Source organism: Coturnix japonica, chromosome Z (genome assembly GCF_001577835.2).
Source record: "Coturnix japonica isolate 7356 chromosome Z, Coturnix japonica 2.1, whole genome shotgun sequence".
Taxonomy (NCBI): domain Eukaryota; kingdom Metazoa; phylum Chordata; class Aves; order Galliformes; family Phasianidae; genus Coturnix; species Coturnix japonica.
Window position 1 is genome coordinate 2,559,824 of NC_029547.1, and position 19,818 is coordinate 2,579,641.

At 43.9% G+C, this 19,818-nt stretch overlaps 1 protein-coding gene across 3 annotated transcripts in view; it reads right to left on the reverse strand.

The window, feature by feature from the left end:
- The window catches only part of SETBP1 (SET binding protein 1), a 243,012-nt gene extending 236,748 nt beyond the window's left edge, over positions 1 to 6,264 (reverse strand). For 2 of the 3 annotated variants that reach the window (XM_015887217.2, XM_015887214.2), the window contains exons 1-2: positions 6,246 to 6,264; positions 3,483 to 4,143 (exon numbers count right to left, since the gene is read on the reverse strand). In XM_015887217.2, coding sequence (XP_015742703.1) covers positions 3,483 to 3,974 — 492 coding nt within the window. In that variant the 5' untranslated portion in view covers positions 3,975 to 4,143; positions 6,246 to 6,264. Of the gene's footprint in view, positions 1 to 3,482; positions 4,144 to 6,245 lie in introns of those variants that run through there. The other variant, XM_015887216.2, reaches the window with a different exon arrangement.
- Between the last annotated feature and the right edge of the window lie 13,554 nt (positions 6,265 to 19,818).

Sequence of the window (19,818 nt, forward strand, 5' to 3'; positions counted from 1 at the left end):
TCCAAGCCAGTGGAACAGAGGCTCCCAACTCTGGAGCTCTCCCGCCCTGCTTCAGGGCAAGGGCAACCGCACCCAACACCATCCCCTGCCGGCATCTCTTCCCTCCCATTCACCATCACGTAACATCCCCAGGGCAATTGCTCACATGGAAAAGAAACATGAGGAAAGTATTTAATGTGTGTTTACATCTTTTAATATAGTGTAGCAGCTGGAATCAAAGGTAGAAAAAATGCACATGAGCAGTGCAGCTCTTCAGAGCCCTCTCATAATCAGCACTGAACCCCAGACCACAGCTTTAGAAATCAGGCTCTGGCCCCTATTGCCTAATTAGCAGAACAGTGCAAAGCTTAGGAGCAGGCATATCTTCTTCCTCCCTAAGTGGCCACTGAACAAATACTATATCCCCAGTTCACAGCCCCTTTTTACATTGCTGGCATTACCAGTCTTTTGTGTACCCACATGCTGTTACTTAAATTGCTTCCATGTTTTCATTACTTGCCCTCTGCACTGCGTGTATTCATACTCTTGCAAGAATGCTGAAGTGGTGTTTCAGAAGCACTGGGGACTACTGGAGATGTGGCTGAAATTATTATGCAACAAACCTGAGTGATTCTTTAAGCCCTTGATAAAGCTTGTTCCTCCTTTTAGAGGAAGATAAACTCATTGTATGAGGTGTAGGACATTCTGCTCCCAAAACATGAGCATGGCGTTTGCAGTGCAGGTTATGCTTAGCTCTCTGTCCTTATACACCACACTAGGGGACCCATATAAATATCTCACATCCACGAGTAAGGAAATGAACTCCTATAACAGCACCACGTCCATGCAAAAGATAAATGAATGCACTGGGCCAGACTCTCCTGGCAGAAATTCAGAGGACAGTACAGTGGCACTACCTGTATATCTACCCCTTAAGTTTGGATGTGTTGTTCCCTGCTACTTCTGCCACTATTCGCTTTTCTTGAGTTCACGCTGATTAAAGCAACCTAACCCTAAAGGAGCACATGTGACTGCAAGATCAAAACCACCAGAATCATTTGAATGTGACAAACACACTGAAACCACTACCACAGTTCTCTCTGTTCCTGCAAGTATCTACAGAAGCCAACTATGTGCTTTTCTCTCCCAGGAAAGCCCACAGATGGACCATTCAAGTCACAGCTTGCCACTTCCTCCTATCTCTATCTCCACAGAAAACCCTGTAGCTGCCACAGGACATGTAGCAGCCATTAGAGCAATCACACTGCCAGCGCTGGAGTCCTTCTCCCATTGATTTTCCACTTGCTTCTCATGCAGTGCCTTTCATCACCCCTCAATGCAAGATGCTCACAGCCAAGATATGATCATCTAACCCACAGGCTAACAGCCAGCTGTGTGTTAAATCCCATCTGGCTCTGGGCATGCAGGAAGCTTCACCACCCTGGGGATGTAGGGTGCAGGTCCAAGCATCAAACCCTGCAAGATCACAGCCCTGTGGTCCTCCAGGACCCCGCTGGGGACTCATCTTCGCCAAGTTGCCTCCAGCACGCTTGACCCTAGCTCAGCAGCTGCTGCATGGCAGCCGTTGGGTGTTATGATAATCGATTCGCCGGTGCAACGGGCCTCTCCCCATCTGCTCAGAGCATCCACCTGCTGTGTTTTCTCTCTTTTTTTTTTTTTTTTTTATTAAATGGTTGGATTAGGCCAGTTCTTACCCAGAGTGCTTGCAGCCCATGCACACAGCACAAACCAACTCAGAGCTCACAACAAAAGCTGAATTCAACCATGCTCAGACCACAATCCTCCCCTTTCCAACTCTTATCTTTCTGCAATTACAGTCACCCTGAAGATAACCATGCTGCTTTCTCTCTCCTCTCTCCCTCACCCCCTTTCTGATTTCATTACAGTTTGCTTCATTTATTTAACCTTTCTGAATGGCCACATGGAAGAATGAACTTGCCTTTCATACTTATCTAACTGGGAAATAAAGGTCCAATTTCTAAACACTTTCTTTACAGCCCATGTGAGGTAGGCAGTGGTTAACAAGTCTTCCTACCTGGCCATGGAGGGACTGTTTGTGACACCCACACTGTCTGAATATATTCTCACACATGCACTGTTCCCTCTCAATAAATGGGAAAACTCATAACTAATGTATTATTGAACCAAAACTCTTCTGTGCTATTTTTCCATGAACCAGGAGTATGCCATTTACCAGTGTACAAAGAAAAAGTCCCCCTTGCTTTTCCCCTGATAAGTTCATCTTCTAAGAGAAGTACTCTCAGAGAACGATATTAATCTTTATGGGATCTACCCAGTGTCAATGGGAAATGCTTCTGCTTCAGAAAATGATTTTGAGCTGTCAACAGACTCAGCCTGTGAAGGATACTGTCTCCTGATAAGGCAAATGGCAAGTAGCCTACTCCAGGCTTAAAGTAGCCCACTGTACATATGAGGTGCAGAAGAGGTGGCAACCTGTATACAGCAGGGGACCAAAGCTCACAGAGTAGCAGAACCAAATCAAGTCCTAAGCTTTAAACAGGTGGAATCCTATATGAGCATTTCCAGATACTCACAAGCCTTTCATTAAACCTGGATTACTGCCTGAACTCATCACAATGCCCAAATGTTCCTAAAGATATAAGGCAAATTATTTGTGATTATACTGTGATTAAGCCTCAGTCTGACCAAGGGACCTTGGACACTTAGGACAGAAACACTTCAACATCCTCAATAACATGAGCAGTCACAAGGGGTCATTCCCCCACTGCTGTTTAAAGCAGCTTTTAAAAGAAACTTAATTCAGGTAAGTGTGAGACACATCACTGAAAATTAAGCCAACAAGAAAACAAAAAGAACATCTCTGGAAACAACTAATATACGGCAATATATATATATTTTTTTCCTTAGGCCCAGTTTAGTAAATTCTTTTTTAAAAAATAACCATACCAAAATTTCTCTCCAGAAAGATATTCCAAGAAAATTAGGCTTATAATTAATGTATTTTCTGAAGCATAACTACAGTGGTGCTAGCACACTGCTGTAATCAAGAATAATGGAGCTGTTTGCCTGGTATACATTAATGGATTCGATTGTTCTTTGTGCACATACCTGTATTTTAAAAATGGAGTCAAAAGCTTTAACTGCCAAAAGGCTCCACGTATTTGTACTTGGACACAAAGAAATCAAGAAGTGGGCTCCACCATTTATCACTCATATAGCAATTAATCTTAAATCTCAATTACGCACACAAGTAACAGAGGCACAGCTAAACATCTGATCCTTTCCCACTAGGCTTGTCTGAAGGATAGCTTGAGATCAGCACACAGCAGTGTAGGATGAGACCAGCATTGCACTGCATTCTTCACAATCAAGCAGAGCTTTGCAAATGGTCTGAAGGTTACGCCATGGACACAAGTGCCACAAGTTTCACCCCACCCTCTCCCTCTATTTTCAGAACTATCTCTGATTCAAGGGGAGATATAGAAAAGTGTAGGACCTACCTTCTTTTTGGAGTGTCCTCTGTCCTCTTCTTTAGCCGCTTTGCTGTTTTTCCCAGCTCTGGAAAGCTTCTGCTCCCCGGACTGCTTGATGGTTATTTTGATCTCTGGTGGGCAAATATAGTTCTCCAAGTTCTTTGGGGGCTTCTTAGCTCTCTTGGTCGTCTGGATCTTTAGTTTCAAACTCCCCTCTGTGAAGTTTGCCTCTTTGATGGAAAACTCTTGCTCCTCCAGCCCATCTCCTGCCACCCACTTCTCGCTGTCTGCATTGGAAGTGGAATCCACATCTCTCCCAGAACCCATCTCATCCTCTTCTTCAGGCTCCATACGCTCTCCACTCACTGGGATCCCCTTCCCCGAGCCAGCCGTCGGCAGCACTGTCTCCCCTGTGCAGCTGGAGGCAGATGGTGGTTTGGCAGAGGACACAGAGGTTGGCAGAAAATCCGCCTCGCCTCCCCTTTGCCGGGAGCTGCCCAAAGACTCCCTGGGCTCCATAGCAGGACCGTGACACACTGGAGTTTTATAAGAGGGAAGGGCAGTGCGGGAGGGGATGGGGAGAGAAAGGGCAGGTACGATCCCAAGGAATGAATGGTAACTGTCTGCCACAGTCAACGTCTCAATGGCCCAGAGGCTGCAAGTAGCTCAGAAGAGATCAGGTCTGCCACTGTTGAAAGAAAGGAGAGAGAAAAGGAAGTTAACACACACACACATTGAATCCAAATGTGGAAATGACTGAAACATGTCACAGGCTTCCTCTGTGATATCCAAAAAGCCTTCCATGACACAAAGTGGGAACCAAGGATAGCTTGCATTTCTGAGATCCAGATCTAGTACCATAGAGCAGCCAAACCAAGAAAACATAGCAACATGCCTCTCTGAGCTGATGAAAATGGATATTGAAAAGTAAATGAAAAGGAACGTGCAAATGCAACCTCATTCAACTCTGGACTTGGGACAGAAGTGAGGGAGAAATCAGCTGTTATTCTAAGATGCACCTCATCAATGACTTTTAAAAGAGTAGAAGAAAAAAAAAAAAAGGAAAATAAGGGTAAACATTTGTCTCAGATTAAACAATAACTCAGTGATCAGACCACAGAAAACACCATTTCCCTATGAAAGAGACAAGAGAACACCTAACTCCCTGTTTCCACACTGCAGGTCAGAAAGATGTGCTTGGCTTCTGGCTATACTGTGAGATGCTCCAGTTTGGATGAATTACTTGATATTTTCTGGGCCAGACACACACTGTCTGGAGGTTGAGATGTTCCCTGAGACTCTGCATAGGAAGAGGATACACCTGGATCATTTTTAAAGCATGACCTAGATGTTGAGGGCAATAGAGGAAAGATGAAGTCAATGTCTTCCAGATCTGCCAGTATGCCCTCGGTTACCAGTGCTCTGTAGAAAAAGCTTGAACCCCCTGAAGCAACAACTGTGTTCTCATGTACTTGAAATGTGAGCTTTGATTGAGGCATCAGACAGAGCCTCTCGAGATATAAGCACTCAACTTGGCCTAAGTTGGTGGGAGAAGCTGTGAGTATTCAACTGAGGCAGAAGATGCATCACCCTTACATGCAAACTAAGCCAAATACCAAATACTTTGTTAAGGAAAAAAACCCACCAACAACAAAAAACAAAAACAAGAGAGAAAGAAAGACACACAAAATGTCCATAAAGGCATGAAAAGTTTTTTGTACTTTCTCTGTCCAATATAATGCAAATAACCTCCACCTCTGAGGCCACCACACAAAGCCATTTTAGATTTTCATCTTCATTAGCAGCCAAACGTATCTGAGAGAAATAAATATATATACATATATTTTTCTACTGTAGTACCCCAAAACGGCTCCCTGATGGATCAGAGGAATATCCCTTTTGAAGCAAGGAGAAGCACAGAAGGCACTATCAGAAGTAAGGGCTGGCAGCACAGACCTACCTTTACAGCAGCAACTCCCTACTAGATGAGCATTACCGCACTGCCAAACCACACCCCTTGACCAACTACAAGCAGGATCTGAGAACAGTCAGGGGTTTCTCAGGCAATTCTTAGAAGGAATAAATTGTAACAAACAGACAAAAAACAACTGAAACAAAGCAAACAACAAAAAAATAGCTACCTATCATGAAATCATAACTGCACTATGGATGTGGGCTCTTTTGCTTTAATACATAATTCACCTAGAAAAATCACATGCCTTTGCGCCACTAACTTATTTTTGTTTTTTTATAAATGCCCTACATAAGCTTAAAGTTCAGGAAGAAATAATAAAAAGGACCTTTTCTTAAGTTACATAGTGATATTTCCATCAGAGTATGGCCATAGGTCGCTTGTCCAGCCCTGGCATATATGGTTTGTAATGGAAAGTCATAAGTATCTTACAGCCCTGTGATGTCATTGGGTGGCCTCCACCCATATCCCAGCAGACACAAATTCAAATAAACTTCCCATAAATAGCACAAGCTAACAGCACAAGCAGAAAAGAAAGTGGAAAATAAAATAAAATAAAAAATACAACAAAACAGGTGTCATGGAGCCTGAACTGCTATCTAGCCTTGGGAAAACATTCTGAAGCTCAGAGTAGATAGAAGTATCTTACTACAACACACATACACAAAATAAACAAAAAAAAATAAATAAAAATGAAGGCTATGCTTAAAGCTGTGTACAACTTCTGGCAACATGGAGTAGCTGCTGCTGTGCTGGTCTTACTGAAGATGATCTTGAAGAACTAACAGGCCCAGTCTCACACATATACCCTGACTCACCCTGTGGTCAGCAAGTCTCTCCCTTTCACCACCAATGAAACAAGTATAATGCTTACCTCATTCAAATCTATTGTAGGGTGGATTAGTTAATGCCCTTACATTGTTTTGAACCCAAGTGTTTACCATGTGGTACTCACTAATTACTAACGCAATTAGTACATTAAATCCTCCCAGCTGAAAGGAGCTGCTCCACCTAATTGACTGACCTTGCACCTTGCCTCTCCTTTCTGCCTATGGAGATGATGGGAGCCAGAGTTACCTTCCTCTTATAATCAGTCCAATAAAAAAGAAAAAAAAAAGAAGAAAAAAAAAGTAGACAAAAAAAAAAAAAAAAAAAAAAGAAAAAGAAAAGGCTGTCCTATTTATCTGCCATTTCACATTGTTAATCTCCTTGGAGAAGGACACAATGTACACACACACACTTCTGTGCTGCAACACAAACACAAGGTGGTAAAAGCTGAGCAGTGCAGCATTCCAGGGAGTTACTGCTCTGGTATGCACGCATGTACAATGGGCACTCTGTGCTGGTCTCCGCCCACAGACTTTTAACCTCTCTCAATGCTGGTAAAAAAGAGCAGGTTTCTCACAGAGAGCATCTGCCCCAGCAGGCAAGGCAGCAGGATGCAGCTACCACACCCTCAGAAAACAAAAGCATGAAGAAAGAACCATAGGCTGTGATGGGACAAACAGCTCTCTTGGGACCTTATGTTGAGTGACACCAGAAACATAACTCCTTACTCTGAGCTGGGAAGGGTCTTTCAGGTTTGGAATCACTGGACAGTGTTTTATGGAGGATTCATAGAAAGCCATGTTTCTGCCCCAAATTTCAGCCTCAAGCTCTGGATCATTATGCTCATTTCTTATCCCATTCCAGGTGTGCACCTTAGGGTCAGTGGAAAAAAAGCAACAGATGAATAAAGGCATTGCATTATGCCGATGTCAGTTTGGTTTGTGCCAAAGCCAACTTTAAAATACTGCTTTAAAATATTGGCCTTCTGTCATGCTGAGAGTTGGCAGGTGATGATATCACGAAACCCACAGGTAGCAACAAATAACCCTGCACTCAAACGCCAGGCAGAATTAACTGGGTCATTGTTTTAGGTATCTTCTTACTCTCATTCAGGGTTAATAGTTAAATGACTCGGGTGCAGGGACATTATACTTGTCTTTCTTGTTTAGGCAGGCTACAAGTGCTTGGACTAATTAGGAAACCTCACTTCAGACTTCTGAACAAGTAACCTCCTGGGTGAAGTCCTGACCTCTCCTTTCTTCAGTTTGGGGCACACTGCAGCTCTGGGTTTTCATCAGCAGGGGCAATAGTTTCTTCCTGGTGACTCTCCCAAAAAATATGGGGGTCTGAGCTTCAGAACTGAAGTTCAAGTTGAATCTTGAGGAAAATATTTTAAAAATCAAGCTCCCAAATTGTTTCTGCAGAGTCCCTTGGAAAACTCAGGTTCTGGTTCAACTCTTATCTTCTGGACTTCTCTCTCTTCTTTGTGTCTGTGTGTTTGTATCCACCTGACTTTGGGCTGGCCTACAAGCAAGAGCACTAAAGGGAAGACAGGAATCAGTTCTTCTGCATTAGCTGGCAATATACAGACCAGGTAAACCAAAGAGGATGCTGATTTTCCAAGAGTTTCCTAGCTGTATTTTAAATAGCAAAGATATGAGGGCTGAGGAGGCTTCTAAGTACTTACCCACACTGCCCTGCCAGGCACATGAGCATCAGTTCCTGTTCAATAAGCATCTACAGAGGCATTTTACCATCCAAATTAAGCTCCCAGAGGAAAGTGTTACCACTAGCGAGTTTCCTATAGTCAAGTTAAATTTCAGGAGGATAATTCACAGGTGAATGACAACAAATTTCACAGAAGCTGGCATTAGCTCTTAATTAGGGAGCAATTCACACTTCCTCTGATAAGTACTGAGAAATAATCAAATGCTCAACCTGGCTGCTCACTTGTCTCTCATCAGCACCTCTGGGCACCTCACCTCAGACACACTCCTGGAGGCAAAGGCCTGAAGGAGAAGACCTCCCTTTGGGTCATGTAGGTGCTGGCCATTAAGGCCTCCAATTCTCTAACTTTTCATGCCTCAGGCAACAGCTCACACTTGCAAGGATTTAGCCATCAGGGCTGTTAAGTGATTAAAATGAAAATTTGCTAAGGACAAAAACGAAGGTGAAAGTAGGAAGTTGGAGCTAGAAAGGGGTGAAATGCACCTGTTTGAAACACTCCAAAAATGAAAGCAGGCATAATGCTTGGCACGGCTTTTACCTGGTGCCCAGAAACAATTGCATTTGTAGCAAGCAAACAGAAGCACAGAGGTACCACTGCTTAGGCAAACACAGGCAAGCTGGGTTCAGCTGCCCAGTGTTTGTGCTGCTGCTCTCTCTGGTTTGCTTAAATACAGGGAGCACCAGCAGAGAGCTTGGAGCAGTTTTAAGAGATGTTGCCCAAATCCCATTGTACACTAATCTCAGGCATGACTGTAGCTACAGAGCTTGCTTTTGTTTTACCCATAGAGTCCAAAATGCCTTGAGAAGGTAATGAAATATATCTGTATGCCTGCATGTAGGAGGTATGGGCAAGGGGAAACTGAGGCACAAGTCTGAGAGCATTGTGTTGATCCACATCCATCGTGTTGCCTTTGGGTCTCACATTCTCTCATGCAACAGACAGTTACGAAATCCCTAATCCCTGCAAAATACCAGGAATCCTGGAAGCCTCCTTACGCTCCATCTTTTTAAAACCATTCACCACAAAGCACTGGAGACTATGCAGCAATATTTAATTATGACGTATCACCTTTCACTCCAAAGACTCCTGGGTTGCTTCCTCGATTATATATGCCACCACTGAAACACAGCTGACTCTGAGGCAGAAGCCAGCGGACAACCCACATTTCACTCAAGGGAAAGTTTTGGTCAGAAACCTGCTTTTATGAGAAGTGTCAGTGAAACTTCAGACTCCATCATGGGGCATAAAAAAAGCCAATAGCCTGATATGAAGCAAGCTGCACTGAACTCAGCTAACCCACTCTGAGGATACAAAAAGAGGCCCAAGCTATTTCATCATATTTGCTTTGAGAAAAGGTCTATGAAGTTCAGGCGTGGTACTGTGATCACAATGGCTATGGTGTCAGGTCTATGCACTGCAGATGAGCCAGCAGCACAGATCTGGTGCAGACAATGCACAAGTGCACAGCAAATTTGTGCAGCAGAATGAGTTTATGCCAGATTGGTATCATGCACCAGCAGTGTATTTAATCTGCTGCTCAGAGCCCTGGGGCTAGATTTATCATGCCTTTGAACCTTGGCTTTATCTTCTTCCTGTGCTCATGATACTTTGAACGAGAAACCCATCTTTGGAAAGGAGCTGGAAAAATGAGTTTGACAGCTATTTTCCATCCATGCTATACATCCCACAGAAAACACTATTTCACCTAATGCGCCAGTATGTACAGAAGTGACGCTGAAAGACTTCCCCGTTCAAGTAAAATAATGGATGTCAGTTCTTAATAAGGAGTGGGAAATGGTTTGGAGATGTCCAAGTCCCAATGGAGCACTACTCTGTGCATGCTGCTCTTGCAGATCCTGCCATGTAGTGGACTGGGCCATCACCAATTTTTCTGCCAATTTCAGACGATCCATGCTTGTCTGATGTATTTTTTAGTCTATATCTCCAGTCTTGGGCAAATCAGGCTCTTCACTTCATGACAATTTCAGGTACACTGGTAAAGCTCACGTCTGTAAGATACACCTGGATATAGGCAAGCATAAAATACACGTGGATATACATCAGATAGTGTGAGGTCCTCAACTGATATGACTAATTGTAAGCAGAATGACCATATGTGAAGGCCTGTAATCCACAGATTATCTGTAAAGCTAACTAACTAACCAGGGCATGTGATTCATTAGTACGATGGAATGGTGCACGTGTGGTTACAGAGGAGAAAGGTGATGGCTCTTCTTGCATTCCTCTGCCCTTCCCTGCTTTCCATGTTGCCCATTAATTTTGCTCCTGTCCTTTCACCTCTGCCTCTGATTTTGTGTGGGTTTATTGAGAACTGTTTCTGGAAGGGAAGGGAGCTAACTGTCTCGGGTGTGTTCTATCCACAGGAAAATAAAGGGCAAGGATTAATGGCAGTTACAAGAAAAACAACAGAAATGTTTCCATTGGATTGCCTTGAATCTAAGAGCTATCAGCTCTGCAACTCCACCGACCTGACTGAGGAGAGATGACTGATGGCTCTGACTTGGCATGCCCAAACCTGGCAGAAAGAGACAAGAAAAGCCACACTGGAGGAGAAAAGACAAGACAACCTGAAGATCTCACGTAGCCAGACAAGGCTGCAGTAATCTCCCATAAAAGTCAAAAATAAATGAGATACAAAGTATATTCCTAACTATGGAGGCATGTAAGTGTTCACATTACACGTGTGTATCTGTCTTCTCAACACTGAGACATTAAGAGTAGATTATAGAATCATATTTGACTTCATAATTAGGTTTGAGAGTCCATAATTAGATCGGATAGTCACCTTTCTATGTAAGTAACTAACATACAGCACTGAAGGAAGGGCCAACTGAATGATTAAACAACTGACATGGCCATAAATCACGAAGTCCATAAAAACAATACTGCCCAAGGTACAGCTGTGGCAACAGCTAGTGTAGCAAAGCAGCCATATGTGATAGGAGGAGAAATGCCCATCGTGTTGCCCAAGAACTTTTACAAGCTCCTGCCTGAGATCTCAGCCCAAATTCTGTAAATCCATTCACTCACAACACAGAGGTACGCCTTGGTGTAGGGGAAGGAAGTATAACCATCAGACCTGTAAACACCTTCTGCTTCTGCTGGTCTCAAAAGGACAAGCCGCATCCCACCTGTGCTCTCTGAGACAAACACTGCTGTGTGACTCCTCTACAACTGATCTCGACACGCTGGATTTACACTTCTGGATCAAGGTGTTCAATCCCAACAACAAGAGACTGTATGTCATTTTTACTCATCATCCTCATGAAGATTAGTCCTCTGAGACACTAAAAAGCAGAATGAGGTGCCAGCTGTGATCCAAATCATAAAAATACAGAGAGCAAAGCCAAGAGATTTGTCTACATGGGGTCACCACTAGGTTGCTGAGCTTCCAGATTAAATATCATCACTGTTAGTGTGATGTATGCCCCAGGGAAACTTCTGAGTTAATGCAGCAGACTACCCTGAACACTCTGCTGGGTGCAGCAGTGTGTGTCATGAGAAGAACAGAACTTAATTCCATTAACAACAGCGATAAAATTTGTTGGGTGACTTCAAATGCTTACTCCATTCTACCCAGATCTTGCCAAGTACACCATTCTGGAGGTAGTGGAAGTCACTCTAAGCTAAAATGGAAAGTTTTATGGGTATTCAGGGAAAGCATATTGGCACAGAGACCAGCCACAGAAAGCAAAAGCCTGTACAATTCCATCATCTGTGTTACCAAACTTTCCTAGATTGCCTCTGCTCTTGGAAAGCTGCCATCAGAGTCAGTAGCCTCCTTCTAACACCATCATGGTACGGCAGTAATCTCTCCTCCCTCTGATCAAACATTTCCCTTTGTGCTCTGAAATGTGCCTGAAACGATTGCTCTGTATAAATCATTAACGAAAGCTTTGTTTTTGTTTATTGCAGCTGCCACAGGACTCATCGTTCCTCCTGTTCTGCTTTTCTCTCCCCTTCCATTATTTCATTTTCACTTGCATGAGTGCCAAAATATGCCAGCTTTCCTTTCCTTTGAGAAAATAATAATATCAAGAACACAAAGATATAAGTAAAATTAAACTATGCATCTGATAGGGAATGCAACAGGTCTTGGTGCAGTGGCCATTCTTCAGTGACTGCACAAAAAGGACCGTGAAGGCTTCAGACCAGGATCTATCTTGTGCTCAGTCTACAAGATGTATGAGCAGCACATCCCACGCCATCCAGCGTTTTGCATGCCTCAGATGAGGCTCATGAATAAGGAAGGTTGAATTTCGTTCATGGACAATTGCACTGTGGATTTCTGTGTTGAGTGAGCAGTGATATCTTGGTGCTGTTGGTGCTTTATAATGCATGAGAGATGCTCCAAAAGAAATACCTCCTATTTTATTATGTTGGTCTGCAGTGCCAGAGGCAGATGGTGGTATGGCAGTAGAGGCTGAATTTTCCCACCAGTATTCCATTACATTTTTTCAGTGTGTGACAGATGGCAGCAGAGGAGCGGTCTGGCAAAATGGCATCTGACATGGAAGTGTGTATGAAGCAGAGGTTTGGAACTGAATTCTTCCATGTAGAACACTCACTGATGCTAGATGAACATTTATGGTGACCAAACATCTCACTCCTTCGAGGAAGGAGAGCGTGTCTGAGCCAGGAAGAAGAAAAATTCCCTCAGAGCCTCATGGTCTGAAGGAGGCTAGAGCTGAGCAGGACACAGGTGGACATGGGTGGGTGTGCACAAGGGCAAAAAGCAGCCCACCATTCCAAGACAAAAGCGATAAACATTAGACAAGAGTGTGCTGGTTGGAGGAACCAAGGACAACCAACATCTGCTATGGGTAAAGGAAAGGAAAATCTCCATCTGTAATGGGTCTGAGGAGGAAGAAGTCACAGAAGTGCTGAGAAGTTGAGTCAGAGAGGAGATAAGAGCCTGCTGTGTACCTGCATGCCCCAAAGGCCTCTCAGGCTGAACTAATTCATGGTGCTGTTTGTGAGAGATAGCATGCATCTTACTGCATTCAAGGAGGCAAAAATTAATGACACAAATCACTTTTCAAGCCAGGTCATGTCTTTGTCTTATTATTCCTTTGCAACATCACTGGAAGATATTAAAGATCAGTATGGGGTCAATATTTGAGGGAACTCCTGTCCAGCGCACTCATGGGTGCTCTCTGTTCTCCTAATATGAGTAAGGCAGATGTTGGACTTGGAGTCTCAGATAAGTCAAGAGACCTCTGAACTGAGACATCCCTACTGTTGTATTGCTCAGCTAGGGGCAGATGCAGGTTTTAATGAAGCTCCAGTCCCCACCTGGAGACACAATGCAGCTTACTGTTATTGTATATATATTTTTTTTGCTAGAGGTTTTACTTCAGAGCTCTGGGAAATGTGCTCACTAAGTGAAGCCTTATAAAGAATATTTAGTCCTGAAAGGTGGCATGTTCTAAGAGCAGATGTGTCTTCAGCTCCCACAAAAGGAAGGAGGAGCAGAATCTATGCTTCTGTGACTACTTCACATGACATGGAAATGGGATCTAATGTAAATCAGCACCTATGGCAAATTACACTTATAACACTTATCCAGCAGGATTTGTAGGGATGGTGCCATGCTGTTAAAGCCAACAGACTAAAAGATCTTGATTGACTTTAGTATGCCCACAGTGACACTTTTAAGTTGTCATTGCTTCAGATGATGTGACCTTTGTTGGTTGTTTTTTTTTTTGTTCCCCTCGCTCACCAAAAGAAGACAGGGCCCTTCAACAAGCCCTATGTTTACATCCATTTATCAGCTCAAAGTCTAGCAGGTTAGATTGTTGCCCTATTTAAAAGCATATGGTTAGAATAATTTAAAAGAGAGAAGTGTTTCCCCTTCTTCCCCTACCCTTACTTTTTTTTTTTTTCTTTTTTTTTTTCTTGAATAAATTGGAAAATAAAAGGAAAAACTGACAGCTGGAGGGAATTTATTCAACCTTTCAGGAAGAAAATTGCCATCAAGCAAAGAGAAAACATGACATTTTTCAACCCATTAGGTGAAGGTTTATAGAAGTTACAAGGATGTGAATATATGGGTTAATATTTTAAACTGTTTTGCAACCTTAGGAATAATGGGCATGTATAATAACACTTTGCCCAGATCCCTGTTATAATACTTTGCATGTATACAATCCTGTTCAAACACTTACTAAACTCCCCTAGTTAAGCTTCACATCTCTGATCCCTTCTGAAAAAAAAATGAACAGAAGAACTCAGCTGAGAATTATTCTTCTGTATAGAATTCAATTGAATCCACACTATAGAGCTCCATAGGAATGTTTTAGGGAAAGAAAGAAAGGAAAGAAAGAAAGGGGGAAAAATAAAATAATATTTTTTTAAAATAATAAAAAGATGGAGAAAAAAAAAAGAAAAAAAAAGAAAAAAAAAAGGAAAGGAAAGGAAAGAAAAAAACTACAGGAAGGATTTCCTTGTCTAGCAAAGTAATAGGATTTCAGAGGAATTTCAGTGGAAACCCCTCTGCATTCTCCTAGACCAAAACTTTAGCAAGACTAAAGGAGAGGTAGGAATGGATCAAAGCACCACTCCAGAATATGCTGGGTCTGGAAACATATGGGGAAGTTAGGCTAGTGTCCAAGTCTTAGAAATCACATCAGTAGGATACTCAGGATATGTGGATTCATATGGAGGAAAGACATGACTGTAACACCTCGCAGCCTGACCTCTGGTTTAAGTATTGTTGTTTTCTCCCTTCCATCTTAAAACCAACTTCCTCATCTGCTAAAATACTGGGACAGAAACAGAATGATTCATTGTATACATTTATATCTCTCAGTTTTAAAGGCTAAGGCTAACAAAAATTTCAAAGTAATGTAAAACCTCAAGCTTCCGATCTTTAACCCATCTCTAATTTTAAGGTATTTAAGTGAGTCCTGGGTTACCCCATGTCTGCCTACCACACATTCTTCTGAAAAGCTTTCCCAAGCACTATTACAGCAGATACTGTACTGGAAGAAACTTTGCTTTCATCCCCTGCCACATTCTGTTCTTAAGCACACGGGGCTGTGCAGCAGCAGCTCTCATGAGAGCAGCACCTCACTGCTTTGGGGAAGGGAAGAGACTGAGTATGGGTCTCCCTAACCACAAATGTTTAGTTTCAACCTGAGTGCTGCACTCTAGCAGGCATTTGCATCCTTATCTCATAGGCTTCAGTGTTCGCTGGGGCAGGTCAGAGCCTTGACACTACCAACAAAGATACTGGTCACCTCCTGCATGGCTTTCCACACACTAAGCTTGCTTTCAGAACACCACATGGGAGTTCTACACAGGGAAGACAACTCAGGCTCTTCCTTAATACCAGTGCGAGTCTTTTTTTTCCTACAAGTCTCCTACATTGGATGCATGCCTACATGAACACCAGTGCTGTCACCACACTTAAACAAGACTGTCTGGTCTGTGAGCAGCACCAGTGGCTGATACTTCTTCACTGTCTTTCCATTTTTCCACCTGTGCTTCAGCCCCATCACTTTCCCTTCCATGTCTCATGTCAACAGAGTCATCATCACACACTGACAAGAGCAAGTAGGTTTGGAGAAGAGGCAGCCACACATATATCATAGAGATACAGTTTCTGGGACCTTGCAAGGTTCCCCAGCTGGACTAGAGGAATAAAGGTCAAAATCAAACCAGGATTATATCCTTCCAATCTTCAGGGTGTTTAAGGTCTAGGGTTTTGACCTGGCCTTTTGAAGAGAGAAGTGGCTAACCTGAGAACTCTTTGAAATGTTCTGTTTTATAAAAGACATCAGAAGTCTAAATGAAATAATGTCAGAAGGTTATTTTTCATGTCCGACTTCTCCACAGCTTACATTAAAAGATAATTACTGTGTTTGGATAACCTGTGCTGCAAAGCAAATCCAACTCTGAAAGGGAAAAATAGCCCCTAACTGCTCAATCTCAAGAGCTGACAAATAGAAGTGACCACCGCTAATTCCTTCACTCATTTCCCCAGCTATTAAGGACAAGCTGTATTATCTGTCAGCTTCTACTCAATGTAAGGAATTATTTTGCCCTCCATATCTTTTGTTTCCTCTTGCTCCCATGCATGTCCCTCCCTTTGCTCTCTCTATTGGTTAAACATGATCACAGAATCCAAAGCCTGTTGATAGGCTGCAGGTGTGAAGATGCAATGAACTTATGAAGCCGCATCAAGTGAAGCTAGTATGCTGGAAGAAAGAGAAAGAAGACATCTCTATAGGTTTGAGTGCATCTCAGAAGGAACTGTGCTAACAACAGGCACTTGTAACCTGACTTAATGTATGTGTCACAAAGCAAAGCAGTCCCAGCTTTGAAAGTTTGGAAACTATTTTCAGGTCTGACAGGACTCTCAGGCTAAAACCTGGAGCTGAAGGATTTTAAAGCACATCTTAATCAAGACGTCAATTTCCTTAGAAGGATGAGTCATTTTATGTCGTCACCAATAGTGAGGGAAGGAATTTTTTTCTCATGTTGGAAAAGTTTTAACAAGGGGAGAACCTATACTTTTTTTTTCTGTGCATAACCCCTCTGTCCTGCTTCCATTGTCAAATGCATGCTTAACTGCAGTTCATACAAGCTCAAAACCCAGCGTGCCCACGTGTTGTGGACAGCAAAAATGATGTGCTGAATTTTCTGAGCACAGTTTAAACCAGACTGAATTGTCCCTGCTGCAGGCTGTGCATCATGAAGCACATTTTGGCAGCTCTTAGTGCTGCTTTTCAACATCATTACAGACCCACAGATCACAGATACTCCAGAGAAGGGTAGTTAAGGGGGAGCAAGAAAGATGCCTGGGCATATGGTTAAACAAATCAGTCATCAATTCACTGGGAGAGTTTTCATTTCCATCACAGCAATCTGTTGGATCCCAGAACTGTTTTTACGTGGTTCATTAGACAGTAGCCTTTCCCGCTACTTGTTGGGTCAAGAGTCAAAATTGCTGTGTAATTGCAAACCTCCAAGCACAAGGCAAGAGATTTTCAGTCCTGGAGGGTGTTGTCCAAAGGCAAAAGAAAACAGAAGGGAAAGATTATGTGTGAGCAATTGAGCCCTACTGAGAAGGTAAAACAACAACAACAACAACAACAAAACCCCTGGGATTAGCCAAATCTTGTAGTGGAAAACAAGAATCCTGTTGATAAACTGGCACTTACACCTCAGAAACGTGTATGCTGGGGAAAGGAGCTCAAAGGATGGGTCAGAATAGAGCAGCAGAGAAGATTAAGCATCATATGAAGCAAAAAAAAAAAAAAAAAAAAAAAAAAAAGATGGTTGGACCTTTTTGAACATTTAACTCCTTGGGTTAATTAAGCATGTGGCCATTGAAGCTATTAAAGAAGAGCAGTTCCCAAGTTAATCAAAGTACATTGTTGGAAATGATACTGAGAAACCTCACTAGAGAACTCAGCAAATATCAAGTCAAACTAAATAGCTCAGTTATGATTATTATTAATAATAAATCATGGCCACTGTTTCTTTTGTTTGCCAACAACTATCATAGTTTATGTCTCTGCACAAACCTAGAACACCATTTTATTACATTTCAGAGAGTGCATCCTCCTAAAATGATAACGTGTTAATAATCTATGCTGGGCTTTTTGGCAGGAACCAAAGAGCTCAAACAACTTGAAATAACATCAGCAAAAAATTATTTATTCCCCATCCCTAGTTGCAGAGAAAACAGAGGTTTTCTTGGCTCAGTTACTCCTCAATAGATTTCTGGTTTCAATTAAAACTTTGAGTCTGAGAAGTTTAAAAAAAAAAAAAAAAAAAAAAAAAAGGAAGAAAGAAAGAAAAAAAGCTGAAGCCAATAAGAGGTGGAAGAGAAGTCTCCATTCACTGTGTGTTTTTTCTTTCTTTTTTTTTTTTTTTTTTTTTTTTTTTTTTTCTTTCCTTCCCTGTTTTTACATAACCCTTCCAAGCTAAGAGCCTAAAGTCAGTATACATGGGAGGGTTTTTCTCCTTTTGGCTAAAGAGCAAATGGACAAAATAATAATAATAACAATAGCAATAATAATAATGTCTGTCCCTTCTGCAGAAGCATCAGATGATGGAGGGAAGCAATCTGCCAGGGCTGAGGAAGAGAGAGGTGTCTGTAGAGCAGCCACTTGCACGTTTGCTTTGAGAGGCATTTTCCCTGCCTGTGACAAGAGGTCCTAGACACTTGATTCTGCAGGTTTGTGATACTGCTTCCTAACATCAGGCGGACGATTATATCATTCTTGCAGCCTGCACCAAGTTATCCCTGGCTGCAGGGGCTGCCGAGTCAGTAAGTGCTACCTCCCGGCTCCAAAATATGCAACATGGGGGTGGATTTACCAGCTCTCCTACACCCCTGAAACCCTCCTGTCAACACCGACGGGATCATATTACTCTCCCTGACAGCAGAGGACTAGCGGGCTCAGCGATCCGCTCGCCTCGCACCCCCTTTGCTGGCTGACAGATGGACATATAAGGCAGCAGGGCTGCTCCCCCGGCCCCACCAGGGCCACCGTGGTCCGGCTGCTGCCGGAACACCTCTACCCGGAGCTGCGGTGCTTCTTTGCCCGGGGTACGCCCCGTGCAGCCCCACTTCTCTCTCCGCTTCTCTCCCGCGGGGACCCGAACCCCGGAGGGGGGGCACGGCAGCTTCTCCCCGCCGGCGAAGTGCCCTTTTAGCATCAGGCGTCGGGCCCGAGATTATCAGTGCCGTTTATTTGAAGCGGAAACGAATCGGAAATCCTTCTCTCAACTGGCTTTTTTAGACACATAAATACACGCAGGCAGGGGCAGGCGGCGCGGTGCGGAGCCCTGCGGGGATGACCGGTGCCCGGCGTGATGCACACTCATACACTCATGCACACACACACACGCGTCCATTGGGGAGCAGAGCGGGAGGCTTCCCCCGCCCCGCTGGGGGGTCCTGATATCCCCCTGCCCGCCGGCGAGGAAGGGCTGCATGTGCGTGTTTGTGTGTGTGTGTGTGTGTGTGTGTGTGTGCGTGCATGTGTGTGCGTGCCCGGGGGTGGGCAGCAAGCCTTGCGCCAGGGCTGGGGCTGACAATAGCCGCCCTCAGCTGCAGGCTGCATTTTACCCCCCTTTTCCCCCTCCCTCCCCCCCCACCCCCGGCTCAAACACACAAACACACACACACACACACACCGACAACACCCCGGGGACGTTCACGAACAGCCCAAAGCTCAACTCTCCGCTTCCACCCGCGGCGAGGAGAGGGGCCACTCTCCCGCAATCACGGCCTCGTTATTAACGCCGATTGATACCGCGCTTCGCTCCGACGCCGAACAGGGGAGGGGTCCCGCATTCCTAATCCCCCTCCAGCCCCCAACACTCCCATGCTCCCGCGAAGTGCCGCGTGTCCTTTTCAATGTCAAAAGCAGAGTGGGGCCACGGACGACCGGGGGCACCGGAGCCCCACCACCTCCCCTTACCCAACGCCGAGCACCGGCCCGGCACACGCACATACGCACACCCGTTCACACTCGCACACACACACACATACACACACAGATCCCCAGAAGGTTACAGTGTTGCTCTCTAGCTCCACTTAACCTGCAATTTACGAACCGGGGTGGGAGGGGGGGGGAAGGGGGGTATGGGGGGGTGGCTGCTCTCCCTGCTTTCCACATGCACAAGCAGAGCTGCCACCTACCCCCGGTATCATCGGGGGAGCTCATACAGGCTAGCAAAGCGGGGTGGGGGGGGGCAAAGAGGTATAAATACATTATGCGAACTCCTTGCAATAATAATAATAATAATAAATAAAATAAAAAAATTGCAACCCCTTCCCAGCAGCGCGGCTG